The 22,684-nt window shown below is 35.2% G+C and overlaps 1 protein-coding gene across 1 annotated transcript; it reads right to left on the reverse strand.

Moving 5' to 3' along the window:
- Positions 1 to 8,682: 8,682 nt before the first annotated feature.
- LOC149170483 (secreted RxLR effector protein 78-like) lies at positions 8,683 to 9,279 on the reverse strand. Its single transcript, XM_089425603.1, has one exon. The coding sequence runs from the start codon at positions 9,277 to 9,279 to the stop codon at positions 8,683 to 8,685; it is 597 nt and encodes a 198-aa protein (XP_089281729.1).
- Between the last annotated feature and the right edge of the window lie 13,405 nt (positions 9,280 to 22,684).

The raw sequence follows: 22,684 nt of genomic DNA on the forward strand, positions 1-22,684 counted from the left end.
CATATCAGCATTTGAAGGGAGATTTTTAGGGGATGTTTGCACTAAAGTCCCAACCGTCTCCTTAAGCTGTCTTAAGATCTGTTCCATGATGCTCTGGGAGGAAATTTTTTTATTTTTGAAGATTCTATTATTGCGCTCTTTCCAGACATTCCATATTAGGAAGCTTGGAGTTAAAGCCCAAGCTCTGTTTATCGTTTCATAATCAGAGAAATTTCTTCTCCAGTTGCTAAGGGTATTGGTAATGCTTCCTCTGTCCCTGTCTGTTTGTCTGAAAATTAAGGCAATGCCATCCCACAACGTGGAGGTAAATATGCAGGTGTTGAGGAGGTGCTCCATTGTCTCCTCTTGTGACTCACATAACTGACATCTGGATGGGCCTAAAACACCCCTTTTCTGGATGTTCTCCCAAGTTAGAATTTTCTTATGATGTACCAGCCACATGAACTGTTTGGTTTTCATCCATCCTTGGTTCATCCAGAGATTCTTCCAAACCCAATCCGGTTCTGTAGAATCAAGCTCCAGGGCTAAGCGCTTTGCCTCTTTAAGGTTAAAGGTGCCTTCATTGTTATTTCCCCATCTAAGTGGGTCATGATCAGCTGATATCAGAATTTTTCTTTGATCCAAAATTGCTATTAGAGCATCAGCCTTTGCTTTCAAGGGGCTATCATCCCTGTATTCCATTTTATTCCAGGTTCTCCATTTTCCTTCACTATTTGTCTGATCCCAAAAATATTTTACCCTTAGTAACCCTTTGGTGTCAGTATCATTCTTGAGATCCACAAAGTCTTCTCTTAAAAGTTTAGGTTCCTGTTGCCGTTTATCATCCCAAAACCATGCCAAGTCTCCCGCTCTAATTTCCAAGAAGCTATTATTTTGAACTATGCCTCTATTCTCCCAAGATTTATTCCAGATGTGGGAGCCTTTTATGGTACTAGACATCCTTATGTGGTCTTTGTTTTGCCAGTTACTTGCGAATTTCTCTTTCCAAATTCAAGCCCACGAAGCATCTGAATCTTTTATCCATCTCCACCATAATTTTGCCCCTAAAACTTTGTTTAGCACTTCAGGATCATCCAGTCCAAGACCTCTGTGGTTTTTAGGTTTACAAATTGTTTCCCAGGCTACCAAGGCCCATTTCTTTCTCTCCTCCCCATTACCCCAAAAAAAATCTCTTTGAATATTTCTACATTGTTGCATAACTCCTTTTGGAGCTGGAAGGACTGAAAACATGAATATGGGGATTGTTTGAAGGACAGATTTTGTAAGCACCAGTCGGCCCGCCAAGTTCAAAGATTTGATTGTCCATTTTCGAGTCTTGTCCTGCAGCTTATTAATCACTGGCTCCCAAACAGTCTTGTTCAGAGGTTTGTCTGTAAGCGGTACTCCCAAATATTTGGAAGGTAGCATATCTCTTTGAAAGCCCAGAATTCTGGAGATATTCCACTGAATAGCAATGTTAGTATTAAAAAAGAAAATCTTTGATTTGGAGAGGCTTACCTCTGTACCCGCCACCATAGCAAAGTCACTCAGGATTTGTTTATAAGCTAGTGCTTCTTTGACCGTGGGAATGCCCTGTAGCATGGTATCATCTACAAATTGTTGATGGGTCAAAGCCTGCCCATTCTCGGAAAATTTGAGGCCCTGGATCTTACCTGCTTCTTTAGCGAACTTGATGGTTCATCCAAGTCCTTACATCATGAGAATAAAGAGAAAGGGGGAGAGAGGATCTCCCTGCCTGAGGCCTCTTGAAGGTTTAAAGGTGTTAGATGGAGAACCATTAACCAGAATTGAAAAACTAGAGGAAGTCACCAAGGCCATTACCCATCTTACCCAATTGTGGTCAAATCCAAAAGCTAGAAGGACCTTCCTAATATAGATCCAATTGCATAATCATTCCCGCCTGCCTATTACTCATCAATGAATGAACCACCTCATGCGTTTGAATGATATTATTGAGAATTTGTCTGCCCTCCACATATCCCGTTTGCTCCACCGAAACTAGAGTAGGAAGAAGGGATTTAAGTTTGTTGGCAACTATTTTGGATATTATCTTATACACCACATTGCACAAAGCTATAGGTCTGAATCTGTCGAGAGTCATAACATTGTCTTGTTTGGGAATCAAGGAGATGAAGGATGTATTGAGAACCTTCAATATGGTTCTATTATTCTTGGAGTCCTCCAATACATTCAGAATATCTTGCTTGACAATATTCCAACATGCTTTAAAGAAATCTACATTGAAACCATCTGGGCCTGGCGCTTTTCCATTCTGCATTTCTTTGATGACTTCACTAACCTCCTCTTCATTCACCGGCCTATTAAGATTGTAATTATCTTCTCTTGTTACTAGCTTAGGAATGTGCTTTGTGAAGTCCTTGATAAATTGTGATCTATCTAAGATGGGTTCCTCTGCTATGCTTTGAAAATGTTGAACCAACACAACTTCTATATCTTTATGGGTGTTGAGAAGTTGGCCTCTAGAGTCCTTGATCATTGAGATCCTGTTGTGAGACCTGTGCTCCATTGTAGATCTGTGGAAAAACCTTGTGTTTCTCTCCCCTTCTTTTAGCCATTGAACTCTTGATTTTTGTCTCCAAAATATTTCCTCTTGTTTACATAAGTCCTCCTAATCCTGTTGATTCTTGTTGGCTTGTTCATTTCTTTCCCCATCAAAGCCATCTGTGATAAGGGTTTGATTAAGTTCCTGCATTTTTCTTTCAACAACTTTTTTCACTTCAAAAATATTGCCAAACTCATTCTTATTCCAATCTTTGAGCCTGAGCTTGATGTGTTTCAATATTTTGTGTAATAGAAACATTCTTGTTCCCTGGATCTGCAGATCTTCTTTCCACCATTTTTCAATGTTGCTAATAAATTCTGGATGGGTGAGCCAGATATTTTCAAATCTAAAAGGTTTGTTCTTTGGGGTTCCAATGCCAGTAACCTCAAATTGAACAAGCCAATGGTCCGAGCCACCAAAGGGGAGAATTCTCACTGTCATATCAAGGCTTGTGAGCATAAGGTCCTCTGAGATTATGAACCTGTCTAACTTTGAGGCTACTTGAGACTCTCCTCCTCTTTTGTTGTTCCAGGTAAAGAGGCCATTACTTGTATCTGTGTCAACTAGCTTCATGTTGTCTATAAAATTATGAAATGCTATAGAGTCTCTGCTTATAGTTCTGGTCCCACCTTTTTTTTCTAACAAGGATTTGATCATGTTAAAGTCCCCACCCATAATCCATGGTATTCCTAAATGTCTATCTCTTAGATCCTCTAGAGAAGTGAGTAGCCTGAGTTTATCATCAGGTCTCTGAGGGCCATAAACGTTTGTGATTAAATAAATCTCCATGTCTCCCAAAGGTTGAATAACCAATGATAAATAATTCCTAGATGCCTCTGCATCCACTATGCCAATATTTTGGGGGTTCCAAAGTGTAAGAATGCCTCCTGTTGTTTTGTCTGCCTTGACTTCTAGAAATTCATATCTATTGAGCCATTTGCTATGTATTTCTCTTATTTTTTGAATTGAACATTTAGTTTCCTGGATAAAAATCATATGCGAAGTTTCTTGTTTCATTTTGTTGTTAAGAATCCTTTGTTTCCTTTCACTTCCCAGACCTCTAATATTCCAAGATGTGAACTTCATTAAGAAAGATTTGTAAAGGAGTAGCTGGTTAGATCTTTCATCTTACCTAAATCTATCATTAGTTTTCCACATTCCATCAGTAGCTCATTTTGTTTTTTTCTGCCCCTTTTCCTTCCTAGGTTTCTAGGAGCGAGTCCTGGTGTGGTTTTCATGGTTTTCACCCCTTCATTGTCCTACCTTTCAAGGTTTCTTTTCCCTCCCAACCCTTTAGCCCGAGTTCTCCATAGAAATAGTTGCTGCACACTATTAAACGCCTCTTGAGGTAGTGAATCCACACCTCCCATGGTCCCTTGTTTCAAGAATATTTCCAAATCTAGGTGTTCTCTTTCGAGAATATCCTGCAGATCATGATCCTCCGTTTCCACCTCACTCGGGGTCATTTCTTGGTCCATTTCGAGTTCCATGTTGCTCAACATAGTCCCATTTTGTTGGTTAATGTCCTGTGTCTTCTCACTATTTTCTTCCTTTTCCTTCTCCCCTGGGTTGCCCTCCATGACCTGATCTACCTTTGTTACCCCTTCCTCTTCTTCTAGTACTTTGTACCTGTTCGGACTTGCCTGTTGCCCCTCTATGTGGTTTTTTCTTTTGCAACTTTTTACCTCCTTTTCCTCTATATCCCACCTTCTGAAAGCTCTCAGTGTCTTTCTCTACTGTAACTTTACTTCTGCTCTCTGTTTTGTTGAGAGAGCATTCTCTGAATAAATGCCCATGTTCATGGAATTTGCGACATCTAAAAGGAATATGTTCATAATCCATTGTTTGCACCCATTCTTCATCAAAAACTTCCAGGATCACCTCATCCGGTAGAGCTCCAGAGAGATCCATCTCCACACATATATGGGCAAAGGAGGTGTACTTTCCCCTTCTGGTTGCCTCAGATATTTTAACAAAACACCCTAATCTATTTCCTATTGTTGATAAAGATTCTGGTTGCCAGTAATCTAGAGGTAAGGAGTAGAGTCGTACCCAAACCGGGACTGAAGTGAAAGTCTTGCGCTCCAGGACAAAATTCATCATCCAAGGCTGCATATAGAGGCCTGCAGCTGCATAGAAGTAGGGTCCTCCTTCAAACACCATGTCTTTATCCTCGATGTTAGTAAAGATTACAATAAAGAAACTCTTTGACCCAAGATGTAGGTCTATATCCCTTTTAGGTTTCCAATGATATTTAATTCATGTCTGTAGCGCCTTCTCTGTGGGCCATAACCCCATGAATTTACAAATGATAGCATAAGTCCTCATGTGATCCCTATGTGCCTGCAGTGCTGGATCACTTAATACCACTCTAGGTGTGACGTGGTCTTAGGTTTACATGGACCCTTTTTTTTTTGTTTTCTGCTTCTTGTTTCTTGTCCTCTTCCTCTTTTTCTTTTAATCTGTCTTCATCCCTTTTATTAGTCTGCTCCTCTGCATCATCGATGTTCCCTTTCCCTCCTCCTAAAAGACCTTTTTCAACCTCCAGCGGTTTCTTGCCTCGATTGGAGACTGCATGGCTATAGGAGGGAGTGGAGCTCCCCCCTTTACGCCCCTCCATGGCGTTCAACGCCTGAATAATTTTTGTAAACCCTAGCTCTTACTAGTCGTCGCCTTTCACATGTTCAATTCAATCAATAAATTTCGTTGATTATACACCTATCAATTATATTTGAAAAATTAATCATTATTATAAATTATAAATTATAAAAATAAGTTTCTTATTTTATAAACAAAAGAATTTTATATATTAATTTGATATTTAACTTGGCCATAAACTTAAAATTACATAATAATAATAATACAGTATTCATCAATCTAAAAATTATTGATTAAAACTCTTCAATATTATTGGTTAGTGCAAGAAAAAGAAAAGGGGTTAAAACAACATTCTTCAATATTATAAATATTATAATGTTGAAGGTAGGTTGAATGAGTGGTTTGTGCGGTGCGAAATTTAAGTAGATGGATGAAAATTTCAATAATCGTTTTTCATAGGTTGGGTGTTTCTATGAGGTGGTAGGTATATGGTTGAGGAGGGAACGAACAAACTCATCCTTTTCCTGTTAAAACAATGTTTCTATTCGAAGAAGGTAAGGTTTATGATTTGTTATTTATTTTATGTAATGTGAGCTTATGGTTTTATATTTATTTTTTATTAAATAAAATATTATTTAATTTTAAAAATTTAAAAAGTATTTAAATGTAAAAACAATAACTTAAAAAGATAATATAAAGTTCTCATGATGTGAAAATAATAATTTAAAATTTTGACATTAATTTTCAGAAAAGGACACGTGATATGAGATTTAATGTCGTTGACGTGTTTCGATAGGAAATGGCATTCTACTTGCCATTATGTTTTAAATATGGAAAACCATAACCTTCAACATGGGCCCACACTGTACAAGTAAAACCAATAAAAATAAAATTTGGAAGGTATTTCAATCCAATTTCTCGAGGACGGTGTAACAAAGGTTGTAGATGTGATATAAACTTTTGTTTTTTATTATTATTATATGATGATATCATTAATAGTGTTTGTTTTATTTTTAGTAGTGGTTAAAAATCTATAAAATTTCTTTAAGAAAATAATTTAGAATTTTATTATTTTATAAAAATATTTTTAAAAATTATTATTATTATTTTATAAAAAAAATATAAAATATATATATATATATTTTAATGAAAACGGTTATACTTTGTATTAAAAGAAAGTCAAAGCTTGTTGGTTGGTTACTGTAGCCTTAATGTTCTGGATCTTCTTAACTTTGTCAGATGAGTCGATTTCCTGAATTTCCCCAAGCTTGTGGATATAGACAAACTGCTTAAGTAAAACACAATAGAACATGAGAAGCAGAATTAAGGGATTGGATCCCAATCTTCAACCCCATCTCTTATCTGAATGCCAACAGGAAGGAGGACAGCTTTGTTAGCTTCTGCATCCGCTTCCTTATTACTTTACCGAAGAACGTGGAAAAAGTTCACCTGAAGAAAGGAGCCAACTAGCTTTCTTATTCTGGTAATCACTCTTGCTAGCCGAAAGTCACGAGGGGACGCGTTATCCACAAGAATTCGAATCAAGGATTGGGAGTCACCAAGAACAATGGCTTTCTCGATACCAAGATCCTATAAATGCTTTAGGCCCTGCAACAGGGCCATGGCCTCTGCTTGCATGTTGGTACTATGACCCAAACCCCAGGCATTCCTGTTCTCTATGTTGCCATCCGCATTTCTGATGACACCTCCAGCCCTAGAAATCCCCGGATTGCCTTTGGCAGCCGCATAAAAAAAAAGGAGGAGCTAGCACGCTTTTGGAGCCACATGTGGAATTCGCCCTCAGCAAGCCTAATTTGCCAGTCTTTCCTAATGTTGTATTGTCTCTCATCATCAGAATACTGGAGACCAAGCTTGCTCCCCCATGCCAGATCTTGAGGACTTATATTTTTATTCTCCAGCTTCTCAAACTTCTCATCGAGAGATTCCTTGAGTAGGCCATTGGCTTTTGACAAAACAAGCTTACCCTTCTGCGCTTTCTCTTGAAAAATTTTGTGATTGCGCTCAATCCAGATGTGCCAGAAAATGAATTTTGGATAGGCTAGCCAGGCTGCCTTGAACCAATTGTTCTTGGGGAACTTCCCGGGATAGAGGTGAGCCCAATCGGCAAAGAAGCCAGTAATAGTGTTGGGCAGGGTAACAGTGGATCTCCATGGGGAAATCACTTCTGCCCAAATGCTTTTTGCGAACCTGCATTCTTTTAATAAATGAGAGGAATTTTCCTCATTTTCCAGGCAAAGGGCGCATCTAGAAGGGCCCAGGAAGCCTTTCTTCTTAAGCCTGTCATCTGTTAGAATGCTATTGTGACACAATAACCAGTTGAAGAAATCGATTTTTGGCACATACCTCTGCCTCCAAAGACTTCTCCAAGTTGCAGGGCAACAAGGAACATGGGGAATTTTTTTGAGCTGTGCATAGCCTTGCGCAACTGTGTAAGAACCAATTTGAGAGCCCCAACCTCTCTTATCTTGTTTTCTGATATTAATCGGGCTCATTCCTTTCAGATTAGTTAGCAGGAATGACCACGCCTGATCTAGAGCAATCGACATTTGAGGTTTCTTCCAGCCTGCCCATGCATTGTCCTTCCAACTAGAAATATCCCACAAAGTTTTGATGTCGTTGTTCAATGTCCAGCTTTGAAGCTCAGTGAGCTCTTGGACACCACCTAATGGTTCTTCGTTCATAACTTTGTCGTTCCAGATATTGATGATCTTGCCATTACTCAGGATCCAAAAGGAATGTCTTTGTATCAGAGGTAAGGCCTGCATGCAAAGCTTGTGAATTTGAGAACTTTTAATGGTAGGGGTGAGATCATCCAAGCTTCGTAACCTCTGACCCCTGAAATATTTCTTCCATAGCGCCTTTTGAGCCCAGCCCGGTTTCGGGGCTATTTGTCTCCACAGAATCTTAGCCCCCATAGCGATATTTTGTGTCCTTGGGTCCTTGAAGTTCAAACCTCCTTCTAGCAGAGGCTTAGAAACTTTGTCCCAATTGACTAGGGGGATCTTCCTGTCATTTTGCTTGCTACCCTTCCAAAAAAACCTTCGAATCCACTCCTCCATCTTCTTGAGAATGCTGGTGGGAGCCAACATGGCCGAGAATTGGAAGATAAGCAGGTTGGTCAGAACAGACTTAATAAGCACTGTCTTCCCAGCAAGATTCAGCCACGAGAAACCCCAAGACTGAATTTTATTCTTGAATTTCTCAACCATTGGGAGCCAATCTTTGCTAGAGTGACTCCTTTGGAAGATAGGAAGGCCCAAATAGATGAAAGAATTCCAACTAGCAGAGCCAGCGAAGCCCAAACATCTGGATATTGAGGAGAGATCACTGTTGGAGATATTCCAGCCATAGAAATGGCATTTCCCTTCATTTAGTTTACTGCCCAAAGTACCACAGAAGTGGTCCAGCACTTTCCTGAATCTAGAGGTAGAGTATACGAAGGCAGCACCCAGCAGAAGAGAATCATCAGCGAATAATGCATGATTAATATCCTTGACGCCTCAAGCAATCCTAAGACCCATAATCTCTTGATCCACTTGACACTTTTCTAAATAAAAGCTCAGAAATGAAACTTGCAAAACAAAAAGAAGAGGAGAAAGAGGACAGCCCTGGCGCAGCCCTCTAGAGGCTTTAAAGAACTCAGTTGCTCTTCCATTCACCAGAGGGGCAATCCAGGGCTCAGAGATGCAAGCCTGGACCAATCTAATAAACTCCTGACCAAACCCAAACTGATGCATCACATCAAAGAGGAAATTGTGACAAACTCGTTCAAACACATTAGCTAGGTCCAGCTTGACCACCACACCTTTTTCTTTCTGCTGCAAAGTAGAATGAATAGCCTCTTGCACGAGGATTATGTTGTCCACGATCTGCCTACCCTGAATGAACCCCCCTTGATTTTCAGGTATAATGGAGGGCAAGAGGACCTTCAATATGTTGGCAATCACCTTTGTTATGAGCTTGTAACCAATGTTGCATAGCGAAATTGGACGAAACCTGTTAAAAGTGTTGGCTTCCTTCTCCTTTGGGATGAGGGCGAGAAAGGCAGAATTCGTGCTGCCTCCAATTTTCTGGCAGTTTTGAGATTTTAAAACCATTCTATGTAGGTCCTTCTTCACTATTTGCTAACAGACTTGGATGAATCTGGTTGTAAAGCCATCCAGACCTGGAGCTTTGTCTGGCTCCATTTCATAGAGCGCAACCTTTATTTCTTTTCTGGTAACTTTAGCTTCTAGCTGATGATTCATACTTAAAGAGATCTTGGAGGGGATAACATCCAAGAACCTTGTGTCCTGACTCATAACCTTGACTTCACTGTAGAGTTTCTCAAAATGGGAGAAGGAAACCCCTTTGATACTTGTGAAATCCTTGTGGGTAACGAGATCTTCCTTTATTTCAGATATTGTGTTAAAGGACCTTCTAGCTTGGGCTTGCTTGTGGAAGAAGGAGGTATTCCTGTCTCCCGCTTTCAACCACAGACTACGAGATTTCTATCTCCAATATTCTTCCTCTTGCAAGCAAGCTTTGTGGAAGTTTTGCTGCAGGTTTCCTTCTTTGGCTATATAATCCTTCGAGGGGTCCTCCTCTTCCATCTGTAGTTGGTGCTTCTCGAGGGAGGCATGGGCCATCTTCCTTTCATCAGCCGGATTGGGAAGAGTTTTAGCCCAGCTCTTCAGAACAGCCTTTACTCTTCTTAATTTTTCCTCCCATACAAAGAAAGGAGACCCTGTAATGGGCTGATTCCAGCTTTCTTTAACCTTATCCATAAAGTCTGAGTGCTTAATCCATAAAGGACTGAATCGAAAAGGTATAGGCCCAAAATTTCTGTGTGCTGAGAGCTCCAACCTTATGGGTTTATGATCCGAAATGTTGCATGGAAGAATGAGCATCCTAGCCTCTAAACCAAGGAGAAGATAAGAAATTTGAACAATGAATCTATCTAATCGCACATCAATATGGCCAGGACCCATTCTTTTATTTGACCAAGTATACTTACCTTTCAAGGGCTTGATGATGAGCAGATCCCAATCTTGCATGATGTCCTCCACCCATTCCCTCGTTGGAACCCTTACTATGCTGCCACCTCTCTTCTCGGAAGAGCTTAAAGTTATATTCAGATCCCCTACGATGATAATATTCCCAGAGTTTCTTCCTCAACCATGAGTTTGATTGAGTCCCAACACTGCTTCTTTTCCCATGCATTTACCGGCACATAAACATTAAAAAGGCTAAGGTCTCCCTTGTTTCTCGGCTTATGAATTGCATAAGCTGCCAGTGATTATTTTGCTTTCCATTGACCAATTCCAACTTGGCTTCATTCCAGAGAGCTCCCAGCCCTCCCGATGCTCCTTGGGCTGAGACAGCCTGCCCTCCACTTTTTCTCCAAAGATTCCTGCTTACTTGGAGGAAGATCTTCTCCTCCAATTTAGTCTCCTGGATCAGTAGGATATCTGGGGTTTCTATCCTAATCAAGCTTCGCATAGCTTCTTCTTTTTGCTTGCTCCCCAACCCCCTGCAATTCCAGGAGACAATATTCATTATTTACCTTTCTAAGATTGGGTGGCCCCTTTGGGGCCCTATCCCTGACTTCTTGTAATCTTTGGTGTTTTTGCTAGAAGCTTCTCCAACGTTGGTTGACTACCTTGGAGCTTGTCTTTATATGTTTCTCGCTCTCTTTTTTCCCAGTCAGACTTCCTTCCTCTTGTCGATCTGCGGGACAATGTTTGGGAGTCACCTATTTCTCCTTCCTCCTCAGATTCTTCTGAATCTTGTTCTTCCTCTTCCATCTTTGTAGCCTTTCCCTTAGGGCTTACTGCTGCACTCTCGCCTTACCTGGAGTTTTCTAGGATCTCTTTCTCATTTTCCTCCTTCTATTGTTGTTCATTTTCTTGCACTTCAATTGAGGCTGAGGAAAGGGGGGCAAATGCATTCTCTTATGCCTTTGGATGTTGTCCTTGGCTACTAGAAGAAGGCTGCTGCCCTTTTCCCTTTGTAGCTCCAGGAGGGTTTGAGGGTTTGGGGTTAGCCCTTGATCTTTTGACCTACTTCCATCCTTCTTCCTTACCTTGCACCGCCTCTTCATTTTTGGTACAGTTCTTGGCAAAGTGTCCATATTCCTGACACTTGCGGCACTTGAAAGGAAGCTGCTTGTAGTCAAGTTTTTGCACATGAGTCCAACTCCCTACATTTATCTTTATAGCCTCCGGCAACCCCACTTCTAGATCCACTTTGACACAGATCCTAGCGCCGTCATATTGATCCTTAGTACTTACACAATCTATGAATTTTCCCAGTGCATTGCCTATATGTTGGAGGGAATCCCAATTACAGCAATGTATAGGAAGATTCAGAAGTCTTACCCACACTGGAACTGCTGACGAAACATCTTCAGCTGGATCAAAATTGGGAGTCCATCTGTTCAAATAAAGACCTTGAGGGCCCATAAAATAGGGCCCATTCCTGAAGATTAGATCCTTGTCTTCTTTTGAAATAAACTCGAACAGAAAATAGCCTCACCCTAGAAAATACAAGGTGACACTTTGCTTGATTAACGGTCTCCAGTTCTTGCAGATCCAGGCTTCCGTGGCTTTGGGAGAAGGCCAAAGGCCAGTGAACTATCCTACCAGGGCCCTCTCCGCCAGTGACAAAGCTACCTTGATCGGCCCCTCCAGAGGAAGGGAGACCTCCGGTATATTTTCCAGTTTTTTTACAAACTTCGAAGCATTCGATTTTTTCTTGGCTAGCATCGAAGCCAGAAGGGTCTTGAACGCGACATCTTCAGTAGTAGGGGAGGACGGTAGGAAGATGGGGGGAGCCTGGGACGAGCCCAGCTCATCCATGGTAGAGGAGGCGCAACCCTAACGTGGCCAACGACAGCCCGTGAGCGCACACAACAGGTTGCAGAGCTCGGGGAGGCGAAAAAAAAAAAAAAAAAAAACAACAACAACAACTCTATTTTTAAAATATTATTATTATTTGAAATATTATTATTCTATAAAAATATTTTTAAAAATTATTATTATTATTATTATTCAAAATATTATAATATTTTAAAATAATATATTTGATATATTTTTTGTATTCAAGTTTCTGTGATTTTTTAAATATTATTATTATTATTCTATAAGTATATTTTAAAAAATTACTATTATTATTCGAAATATTATAAAATTTTAAAATAATATTATTTGATATATTTTTTGTGTTCAAGTTTCTGTGATCCATAATGAATTAAACAAAGTTTTTCCATAGAAATCATATAAGAGAAATTTTTGACCAATGCGTTTCGAACCAACAAGTATAATTCATCATTCATCATCAAAACCAAATATAATAAATTTGATATAATAAATTGTCAAAAATTTCTTTACCATATAATAATATATAATCATTATATTCTCACTCTCAAAATAATGTTTACCCAATACATCAGACATAACGTGGCTTCATCTTAAAACAATCTAAAAGGTTATTATTTTTCTTTTGGATGTAAATTTATTATATAAACACAATTTTAATTATCAAATTTATTTTTAAAATGCAGATAGGTTTGGTTAATAATTTTTTTGGATATAAATTTATTTATATAAACATATTTTAATTATTAAGTTTATTTTTTAAATGTATATAAGTTTGGTTAACTATTTTTTTTTTGAGAAAGACTAAATTTAATCACATAATTATAATTTTAACTATTAAATTTATTATTATAGAAATTTTGATGAATAACTTTAAATTTAAAATATAGAAATTTTGATAAATAACTTTAAACTTAAAATATAGAATTTTTGTTGAATAACCTTGTTATGGGAATTGAGAGCCCAGATAAGTGTCTTAAATTAGAATAAAATAATAATAATAATAAAAGCTAATTTTAAATTGATGATAACATTTAACCATTTTTTTAAACTAAAAAAAAAATCTTCATTAACATTCTAATAATTAATTAAGTAGAAATACATACATACATATATATTAATAATTATTACATCTCATTTTAAATGAGATTTTAAATTTAACTAATTATAAATTTAATAAGCTTATTTCATTGAAAAAAATATTATTTATGATTTATGATTATTCCAAATATTATAAAATTTTAAAATAATATTATTTGATATATTTTTTGTATTCAAGTTTCTGTGATCCATAATGAATTACAAAGTTTTTTCATAGAAATCATATAAGAGAAATTTTTGACCAATACGTTTCGAACCAACAAGTATAATTCATCATTCATCATCAAAACTAGATATAATAAATTTGATATAATAAATTGTCAAAAGTTTCTTTACCATATAATAATATATAATCATTATATTCTCTCCTAATAATGTTTACCCAATACATCAGACCTAACGTGGCTTCATCTTAAAACAATCTAAAAGGTTATCATTTTTCTTTAAAATGTAAATTTATTATATAAACACAATTTCCATTATCAAATTTATTTTTAAAATGCAAATAGGTTTGGTTAATAATTTTTTTGGATGTAAATTTATTTATATAAACATATTTTAATTATTAAATTTATTTTTTAAATGTATATAAGTTTGGTTAACTATTTTTTTGAGAAAGACTAAATTTAATCACATAATTATAATTTTAACTATTAAATTTATTATTATAGAAATTTTGATGAATAACTTTAAATTTAAAATATGGAAATTTTGATAAATAACCTTAAACTTAAAATATAGAATTTTTGATGAATAACTTTGTTATGGGAACTGAGAGCCAAATGTTTTAGATTAGAATAAAATAATAATAATAACAAAAGCTAATTTTAAATTGATGATAACATTCAACTATTTTTTTAAACCAAAAAAAAAATCTTCATTAGCATTCTAATAATTAATTAAGTAGAAATACATACATACATATATATTAATAATTATTACATCTCATTTTAAATGAGATTTTATATTTAACTAATTATAAATTTAGTAAGCTTATTTCATTGAAAAAAATATTATGTAATATGTCATTCAATAAAATCATTTAAAACAACTAAAATAGAAATATATCACATTTAGAAAATACACACACACTCAAGTTACAATAGGTGACTACCTCAAGGAAAACTAGTCTCCCTACTAGTTTACTATCTCTTGACTTGGTCATCATTATATATAACCTATCAAAGAATTTTCTAGGAATGATTTAGCCATTTAAAGAATTCTCTCCCTAGTACATGAATGGACTAGATTTGAGACATAGCCCTAGACCTCTTCAAGGATCTGATCTTATGCTAGGTCCTTCTTATTATCCTCGAGTCCCTTCTCCAACTCCTCCATCACTCTTTTCACCTCCTCAAAGCACATCCTATGATAACATTTCCCCACCTTCCAGGAATTTCTAGTAGCTCTAAATGGGTGGGTGGGATGTGTCGAAGAGGATACCTTTAAATAGTGCTTCCTCTTGCTCCCTCTGGTATTTCCCATTTCCCTTTGGTATTTGACCTTGGTGAACTCAAAATGTTCCAAAAACCATGAACCAGTGATGCACTCCTCCCACCACAATGAATATAAAATGAAGGGACCCAAAAATAAGGTGCATCCCTAAATGCCTAAGACTAGCCTTCCCTCGGACATGCACCCCTTACTAGGCCTCTATCCCATTCCAAAAGACCCTCAAGGTGACAAAAAATTTGAATTATACAATATATACGATGTGTGGAGGAAAGGTGATAACATAAAGAATCCAAAATACTAACAAAATACAAAGCAAGAGAGTGCCCTCGCTAGCTAGATAACCAAACACCCCACACTGGATGAAGTTGTTTTCATATTGTTTAAATGCCCAAATCTCGTCAATTATCAATACCCCTCATCCCATCAGAATGTTTCCTTTAGAGGCAATTTGATCATTTCCTTACTAACCCAAGATCCATGTTGCTCATTACCTAGTATGTACAACATTGAAATCTAGAGACTTCCAACATCATGATGGTTTTAAATCATGGAGGATTTCCCATTCATCCCCATCATTCTCCTATATGTAAAATCCAAGTTCCATTACCTCCCTCTATCCCAGGGATGGTGTAGTTGAGTGGTCACATGTGGAGGTGGATGCATGACACACGAGAGCGATCATGTCTCCCTCATAAGAACCCCATTGAATCAATGAAATTTGATTATTGCTCTTTCTATTCTCATGAAAATAAATCTATAAATATCATTATAAATTCATTTTCAAGTACCACTAAATATCTTTATTATTTGAATTATAATAAAATATTTTTACTTAATATTTATGATAATCTTTTGTGATATGAACATGTCATAATAATATATTATATACTTTTAATGTTAATATTTATGATTTATGATTATATATTTTTAATGTTAATATTTATGATTTATTATTATATAATTTTTATGATAATATTTATGATTATCATGATGAGGTTGATTATTCTCTTCTATTACTATTTTGATTTATCAATTAACAAGAAATTAATTGATTTATTTAATTTTTTTCTAAAGTTATTGTAAAAAAGTTGTCATAAATTTTTATTACTATTATAAAAATAAATATTTGAAAGCTACATAATATTATAAATATTTGAATTAATATTTAATGTTTTGAAAGGTGCACAATATTATAAATATTTAATGTGGAGAGATAAAAATATTTTAAGAGAAAGTGATTTAAAATAGTGGTAAAGATATACTAAGTGTAAATAACTAAATGTGGTTTTGTCTAATGAATCTAGCTTAGATTATTAAAAAGAGAAATAGTTATCTTACCCCTAAATTCAAATTTTTTTGACAATCCTATTTCTTAAAAATGGTTAATAAAAGTTGTTCTATAGCCTTCCAGAATTATTTACTAAAGTTGTTGATAAATCACCTAAGTTACAAATTTATTTTTGGCAAAATATTATCATGATCATTTTTATTAAAGTGTTATATACTTAGCATTAAATACTCTAGTGATTGTTTATCTTAATTGTAGATAAATTTCAAAAATATATTTTGAAATTAATTTCCATGATCTACTTGAGAGTAGAATACAATGTGTCATTCTCTAACTTTTAGGATTTTAGAAATAAAATGACTTTTGATTAGGGTTTTTATTATTCTCTATATTAATTTTAGTTAGTAAAAATGTTAAATAACAAATTTATAATTTCCCTCTTTAGTTTAAAGTGTTCTCATATATTGGAATGATATACTTTACATAATAGCTATACTCTATGATATCCCTAAAAAGCACAAACAACATTCAACTAGTATGAAGTCCAATTATTTACTAGAAAGTCACATAACTCTTCATATGACAAAGTCATGGCATATTTTTGTAAGATTGTGTACATATATAAACAAAATCTCAAAATCTAAATATTTGTACCTAAGCTTCTAGAAAATCACTGAATCTAACTTATCAAAACACTGTGAATCGAACCATTAGTGATCATAATAGGAAAACATGAAGAGGCTTATGGGTATTGTGAGTGGCATGATCATTTCCAAGAAAATAATGTCACAACACTCTATTACTTAAACCAACACATAGGTTTCTTTATCACACATCGAGTAGATTATAACTGTGCTAAAAATACTCTTTAAACAATATGGGATAGACTTTTAGTCATGCAAATTAGTAATATGCTTATGGCATGTCAAAGGAACTCTTTTATCTTAAAAGTTTATTAAATATTAAGTAAAAAGTTGGAAATGTCATAACTTGGAAATTTTATTTTCTTTAATGTTGTATGTTGCATTATTATGTCTTAAATCAAATCTTACTTGGTTATTATTTAATCATTAAGGTGGTGTATGGCATGAAAAATCATTTATAAATTTTTTAATAGTTTTCCTTTCCCATGAAGTTTTATAAGACATGAATACCCTTTAATTATGGCTGGTTGAAAATGGATAAAACAATCATTGGATCCATGCCATCTATTTCAGTTTATGTGGAATCTAATTTAAATAAGTTATATATGCTAAAATTTACACTTCTTTATATTAAACAATTACTTCTTCTAAGATACTGCTAAGAATACTTTGTCCAAGTGGTTCCTTGTAAGTTTAACTAAAAATTAATATCTCACCCACTCTAGATAATACTATTCGTATTCAATACAATAGTATGTTTCTTAGTAGTAGAATTGACTACGTAAATTGTACGAAGAAAGACTCTTTTATGTAATACGCAATACACCCTCCATAACACGCTGAATCATGGAAGCTATTAACTCTAAGGGTTTAACTGATACTCCTAGATAAGAAAACCTAAATCACTTAGGTTCAAGTAGTAGAAACTTACGATTACAAATATTGTAATTAACACACCCATATTGAAGCGGTAAGGAATGGCATAAATCATAGGCTTTGCAGTAAGGAAGTACACAATCACAAATTATAGAAATTTTGTTTAAGTGTCAATAGTCCATGCAAATTCTCCACGCAACATCTTTATTTGGAACTAGAAGAACTATAGATTTGTAAGGTGATGAGGTGCATTAATTGTGGTACTTGTCTAACAACTCTTGAATTGAGCTTCCTCATTGCAAACAATAAAGTCGCATGTCACACCATCTCATTTAGTATAAGAACTCCTTATTGATAGTTGATGGAATGCTTAATTATATAATTTACTTATATTTTGTATAGTGCCTAAAACAACTTATATTAGCATTATAATAACTTGTAAATTATTTATACTCTTTTACTTTTCATATTGTGATAAATATATGGACAGCCATCCCTTAAGGTCATAATGTACTTAATTATAGAGTAACACTTAATTCTCTAATTACAATACATATACCAAAAAAATAAAATTTAATATTCTTTATTAATAGCTAAAATGCATGCTAAGGATGTCAAATCTTTGTCCACTTTCATTGAGTAAGTTTGTTGACCAAATCAAATATTTATGCATCCTCATTGAAAAAGCTTAGCTATTTCTAATAGGTTTATATTAGATCAAGCATTATTAAGAAGTTGCATTACACATCCCATATAATAAATAGTTCAAGCTATAATAGAGATTGAGATAAAAACATTCCATTTATACCCGTGTTTGACGTACAAGCCTTTATTACTACCGAGTCAAGCCGAGCAGAACAAATTGAGAATAAGATATGAAATTCACGACTCTACATAATTCGTAAATCTCCATTATCTCTTTCAAAATAAGATCTACTTTATTACCAATGCCAAGACTACACTCGCAAACTCTTCTTAATATAAGTCTTAATCGGGAAATAGAACGTTACATTCTAAACAACCAAGACTCTAGAATAAAAAATGTTTGTGAGATAATTTATCTTTTTTTATTTATTTTGTTTTTATAATGAATATGAAAGTGAAAGATAACGGATTTTATAATAAAGTTTAGCAAAACGATAGTATACTTAACTTAATATGGAGACAACTTAAAAGATCAGTTTGGATTTCAATAAAGTTCATTAATTAAAGAGGTTTTTTTGAAGTAAGAGTGCAAATTTTTTTTTTTTAATTCAATTCATAATTTTTGATGAAATTGTTTTTGTTATTTGCAATATATTTTTAAAATATATAAAAATATAAATATGGAAAATTTTGAAAATAATTAATTTAAACAAATTTAATTTGTTAAATTTATTTAATAAAATTGATCAAAAATATTTTAAAAAATATAAAAGAAATTTAAATTTAAAAATATAATAAACTTAAATTATATATAAGCTTGGGATCATCGATTGGCCTTGATTCAGATGGCTCCCAGCTTCACGAAGATAGCGGGGGCAAGCTCCTGCCCATATTGTCAGTGAAGCCCCAGCTCTCACTGTCCAGGTGGTCCAGGCCTCACTCGATGAGGCATTGAAGTTTTCAGAAAGTGCCCTAATCTACTGGTTCAATGGTTTTTGGCCACGGCTGACAGCGCTCCACAGTTGGATCTCGGAGGTATGGAAGCTTGTCATTTTTGATGAAATTAATATCTACCCCTGTGTTAGGGGTTTCTTTATAGTAGATTTTGAAAACCCTGAAAGCAGACAATGCATTCTAGATTCCGGCCCTTGGTTTTGGGAAAACTCAAGCCTATTCATGAAGCCATGGAACCCATCATTCGATCCCTCAACAACAGTCATAACCTCAGCACCAGTTTGGGTGAGATTGCCAAACCTACCCTTGCATCTCTGGAATTTCTCCTCGCTAAAAGCCATTGGAAATGCAATTGGGAAATTTTACTGCAGGTGCCCAGAAACAGAGGAATATGCCAGAACCACCTATGCACGCATCTGTGTGGAAATGGACTTCAGCGTCGGATTCCCAGCTGAAATAAACCTAACAAGTAAAGACTGTGTGGAATTAGAAACTCAATTATGAAAGTGCCCTCTTCAGATGTTGATCCTGCTTTGAGATAGGCCATCTAGCCAAAAATTGCCCAAAAGCCTCCCAGAAAAATTATGCTAGAAGGAATCACCATAGATCTACATGGTGGGCAGGAGCACAAAAAGAACATTACATCAAGGAAGAATACTCTCCAGAAAACTCTGAATCGCAAGAAATCGGACAAGAAAGAAACAACTTTCAAGACAAACAGGGGAAAGCCCGCCCAACAGCAAAAAAGTAAACTCGACTACCCCTCAAGCATTAATAGTTATGAGGATTCAAATACCGCACAAAATAAATCTTCATTTAACAATAAAGCAGATATCCCAGACCAAACTTCTTCTTCGACTATCTTCAAAAGGGTGAATACAATAGATCTTGAAGCTAAGACACCAATGTCCCAAGAACCAGAAGAGATGAAGGAGATGCAAGATAAAGGAAGTTGGAAGACTGTAGAGAAAAAAAGAAAGCTACAACACCAATCTCACCAACAAAGACGAACTAAAAAAATTATAAGTTGATAGTCCAATTTGGTCTCAGTGGACTTTAACCACCACCACTACCATTATCATCATCATAATAAAATTAAGTAGTATAAAAAATTTATCTTATAAAATTATAAAAACAATAATAAAAATAAAAAATAAAATTAAAAGTAATATGAAAACAAAAAAGAATAGTTGGTTTTTTTCATAGACAATGGAGAACCATTGTAAGACCTTGAATAGCGTATGACTAGCTCATTCTATTTTTTAAAAAATATAAAAAAATTCAAAATAAACCATTCATATAAAGTTAATAAATTAAATTTATTATTGAATAATATTTTTTATAAAATTCTTTAAAATATAAAAATTAAATATTTTAAACTAAAATGTAAATAAAAAAAATTAATAAGATTTATTTATTTATTTAAAACATTTAATATACTAAAAAAATTTCCTAGAAAATAAATAATAATAAAAAAATTGAAGATAATAAATACAAAAACAGGCGAGCATGGGTTCTTTCATTGACAATACACGGGAGGAGCATGGGCCATGCAATGTGCATGACACAACGTTTGAATTACACCTCCCAACTCTCGATTTTTCCCGGCTTACCCTGAAGGCGGAGCCGGAGGCGAAAGACCATTTCGCGCTACTAGAACATCACATACATTCCGCCTTCTATGATATCTATCATTACTTTTTTAAGGCGGAGCCGGAGGCCAAAGACAATTTCACGCTACTAGAACATCCCTATTTTCCGCCTTCTATGATATTTATCATTATTATTGATTTATAATTTTATTAAGTAAATTTTTTATATAAAAATTATATAAGAAATTTTTTATGTAAATAAAATTAAGAAGTGTGGTTCATTATTAAAACCTATAAAATTACCTAACTTATGTGAATGAATCACTTTAGAAAAATTAAATTTTCTAAAAATAATTTTAATAATATTAATAATAAACCTCTTATTATAAAAATCGTGCTTCTTCCATTTAATAAATAAAATTAATTACTTCCCAAAATAAATAAATTAATTACAGATCCCCAACTTGCTTAATTAATTTGAACGACCTCCGCCATCTATTTGCCACTTCAACTGCATGTTTAATCGCGTAAATTTGGGTTGAACGTGAAAAATGTTACGACAGTGAACAAAATTTGAAATTTTGAGAGATTCACTCGTACTGTGGAGAGTTGACCAACCTTGACCATTAAATAGAGTTAGGTGCTGGACACAACACGTGTGAACGCGTTCAGTTAATTTTCAATGTGAAAAAGACACGTACATTCGATCTTCTACCAAACCACACATAGCTTGAAGTAGTGGTTGGGTTGTTGTGGTGAGTTATCTAGTTACACTACTGGTTGTTGGGCGTTTCTATGAGCCCAGCAAAGTGGAAGTGGTAGTTATATGGTTGAAGACTATGGAATAAACCAAATATTTCACCATCTCAAATGACGTTACCATTTATTATTTATTCCTTTATAATTAATTAGAGTACATGGTTGAAGACTATGGAATAAACCAAATATTTCACCATCTCAAATGGTGTTTAAAGGTGTATAAACTCCGACAAATATCTTGTCGCACATGGATGGATGAGGCATCATCATGGTCGAAACAATATTAAAATCCATAATTTTTCATATTATGTGTTTGGAATATGAAAAATAATAATAATAATAAGGATTTGAGAGGAAATTAGAAGTATTTTAGAGAGGATACAAAATAGAAGCATGGCAAAAGATTTGGGATAAACACTGACAAGAGTCGTGGTGAGACTATATATTCCGCCGCCGCCCAGTAACGCTGAGCCCAGAGACAATCACACGGCTCACACATTTCAAGCTTCCAGAATCCGCCCAGTAACGCGGAGCCCAGAGACAGTCACACGGCTCACACATTTCAAACTTCCAGAACATTAGTAATTCTTAATTTGTTCGAACAAGTCTATTTATTTAGTCAGAAGTCGAACAAGTCTCTTAATTTAGCCAGAAGTCGAACAAGTCTCTTAATTTAGTCAGAAGTTTATTAATCACATGCTTCAAATGCAATTTCCCACTTTAACCAGACAGGGAGATTGAAACCGCGTAAAATTTGGCAGCAAACGTGAATAATATTCGGAATGTGATCAAAATCCGAAGGTTCCGGCGGAGACCGTAAATTTTTCAGTGATCATCTGCGTGGAATCACTAGGGAGAGGCACGCCAATTACCAGTCAGAGCTTACGTTAGCCACGAGGCGTAATATGACACGTAGGCATAAATAATAAAAACTGAAGATCTTATCAAGTAAAATGAGATCGGTGGGGCCGCAACGAACTCTCCACCTGTCGCAATGTCCACCGTTCGTGTCGGTGACCATTCGCCCACACGATTCCCGCCCAACGTAAATTCAGGGGGGTGGGTTGGCTTTTATCTAATAAAGTTGCAGAAAATTTAGTTTTATCGGATTCGGCGACGTCAAGAGTCCAAATGGCAAGTTGTTTACGGATTTTGGAAAGATCCGGATTCCAGATGAAGTGTGTCCCTGAGACTTTGATGAAACGATTACAGGTGGGAAATGAAACAAAGTTTTCACCGGCGCATACTGCTCAGCTATTCCTTTGCGGTGGTCGGCGAATAAAATTTCCCGTTTGACGTTGAAAGATTTGATTAAAAAATAATAAATAAAA

The sequence above is a fragment of the Pinus tabuliformis genome, chromosome 4_2 (assembly GCF_031772625.1).
Source record: "Pinus tabuliformis cultivar Carrire ecotype Pingquan chromosome 4_2, CPIR1, whole genome shotgun sequence".
Taxonomy (NCBI): domain Eukaryota; kingdom Viridiplantae; phylum Streptophyta; class Pinopsida; order Pinales; family Pinaceae; genus Pinus; species Pinus tabuliformis.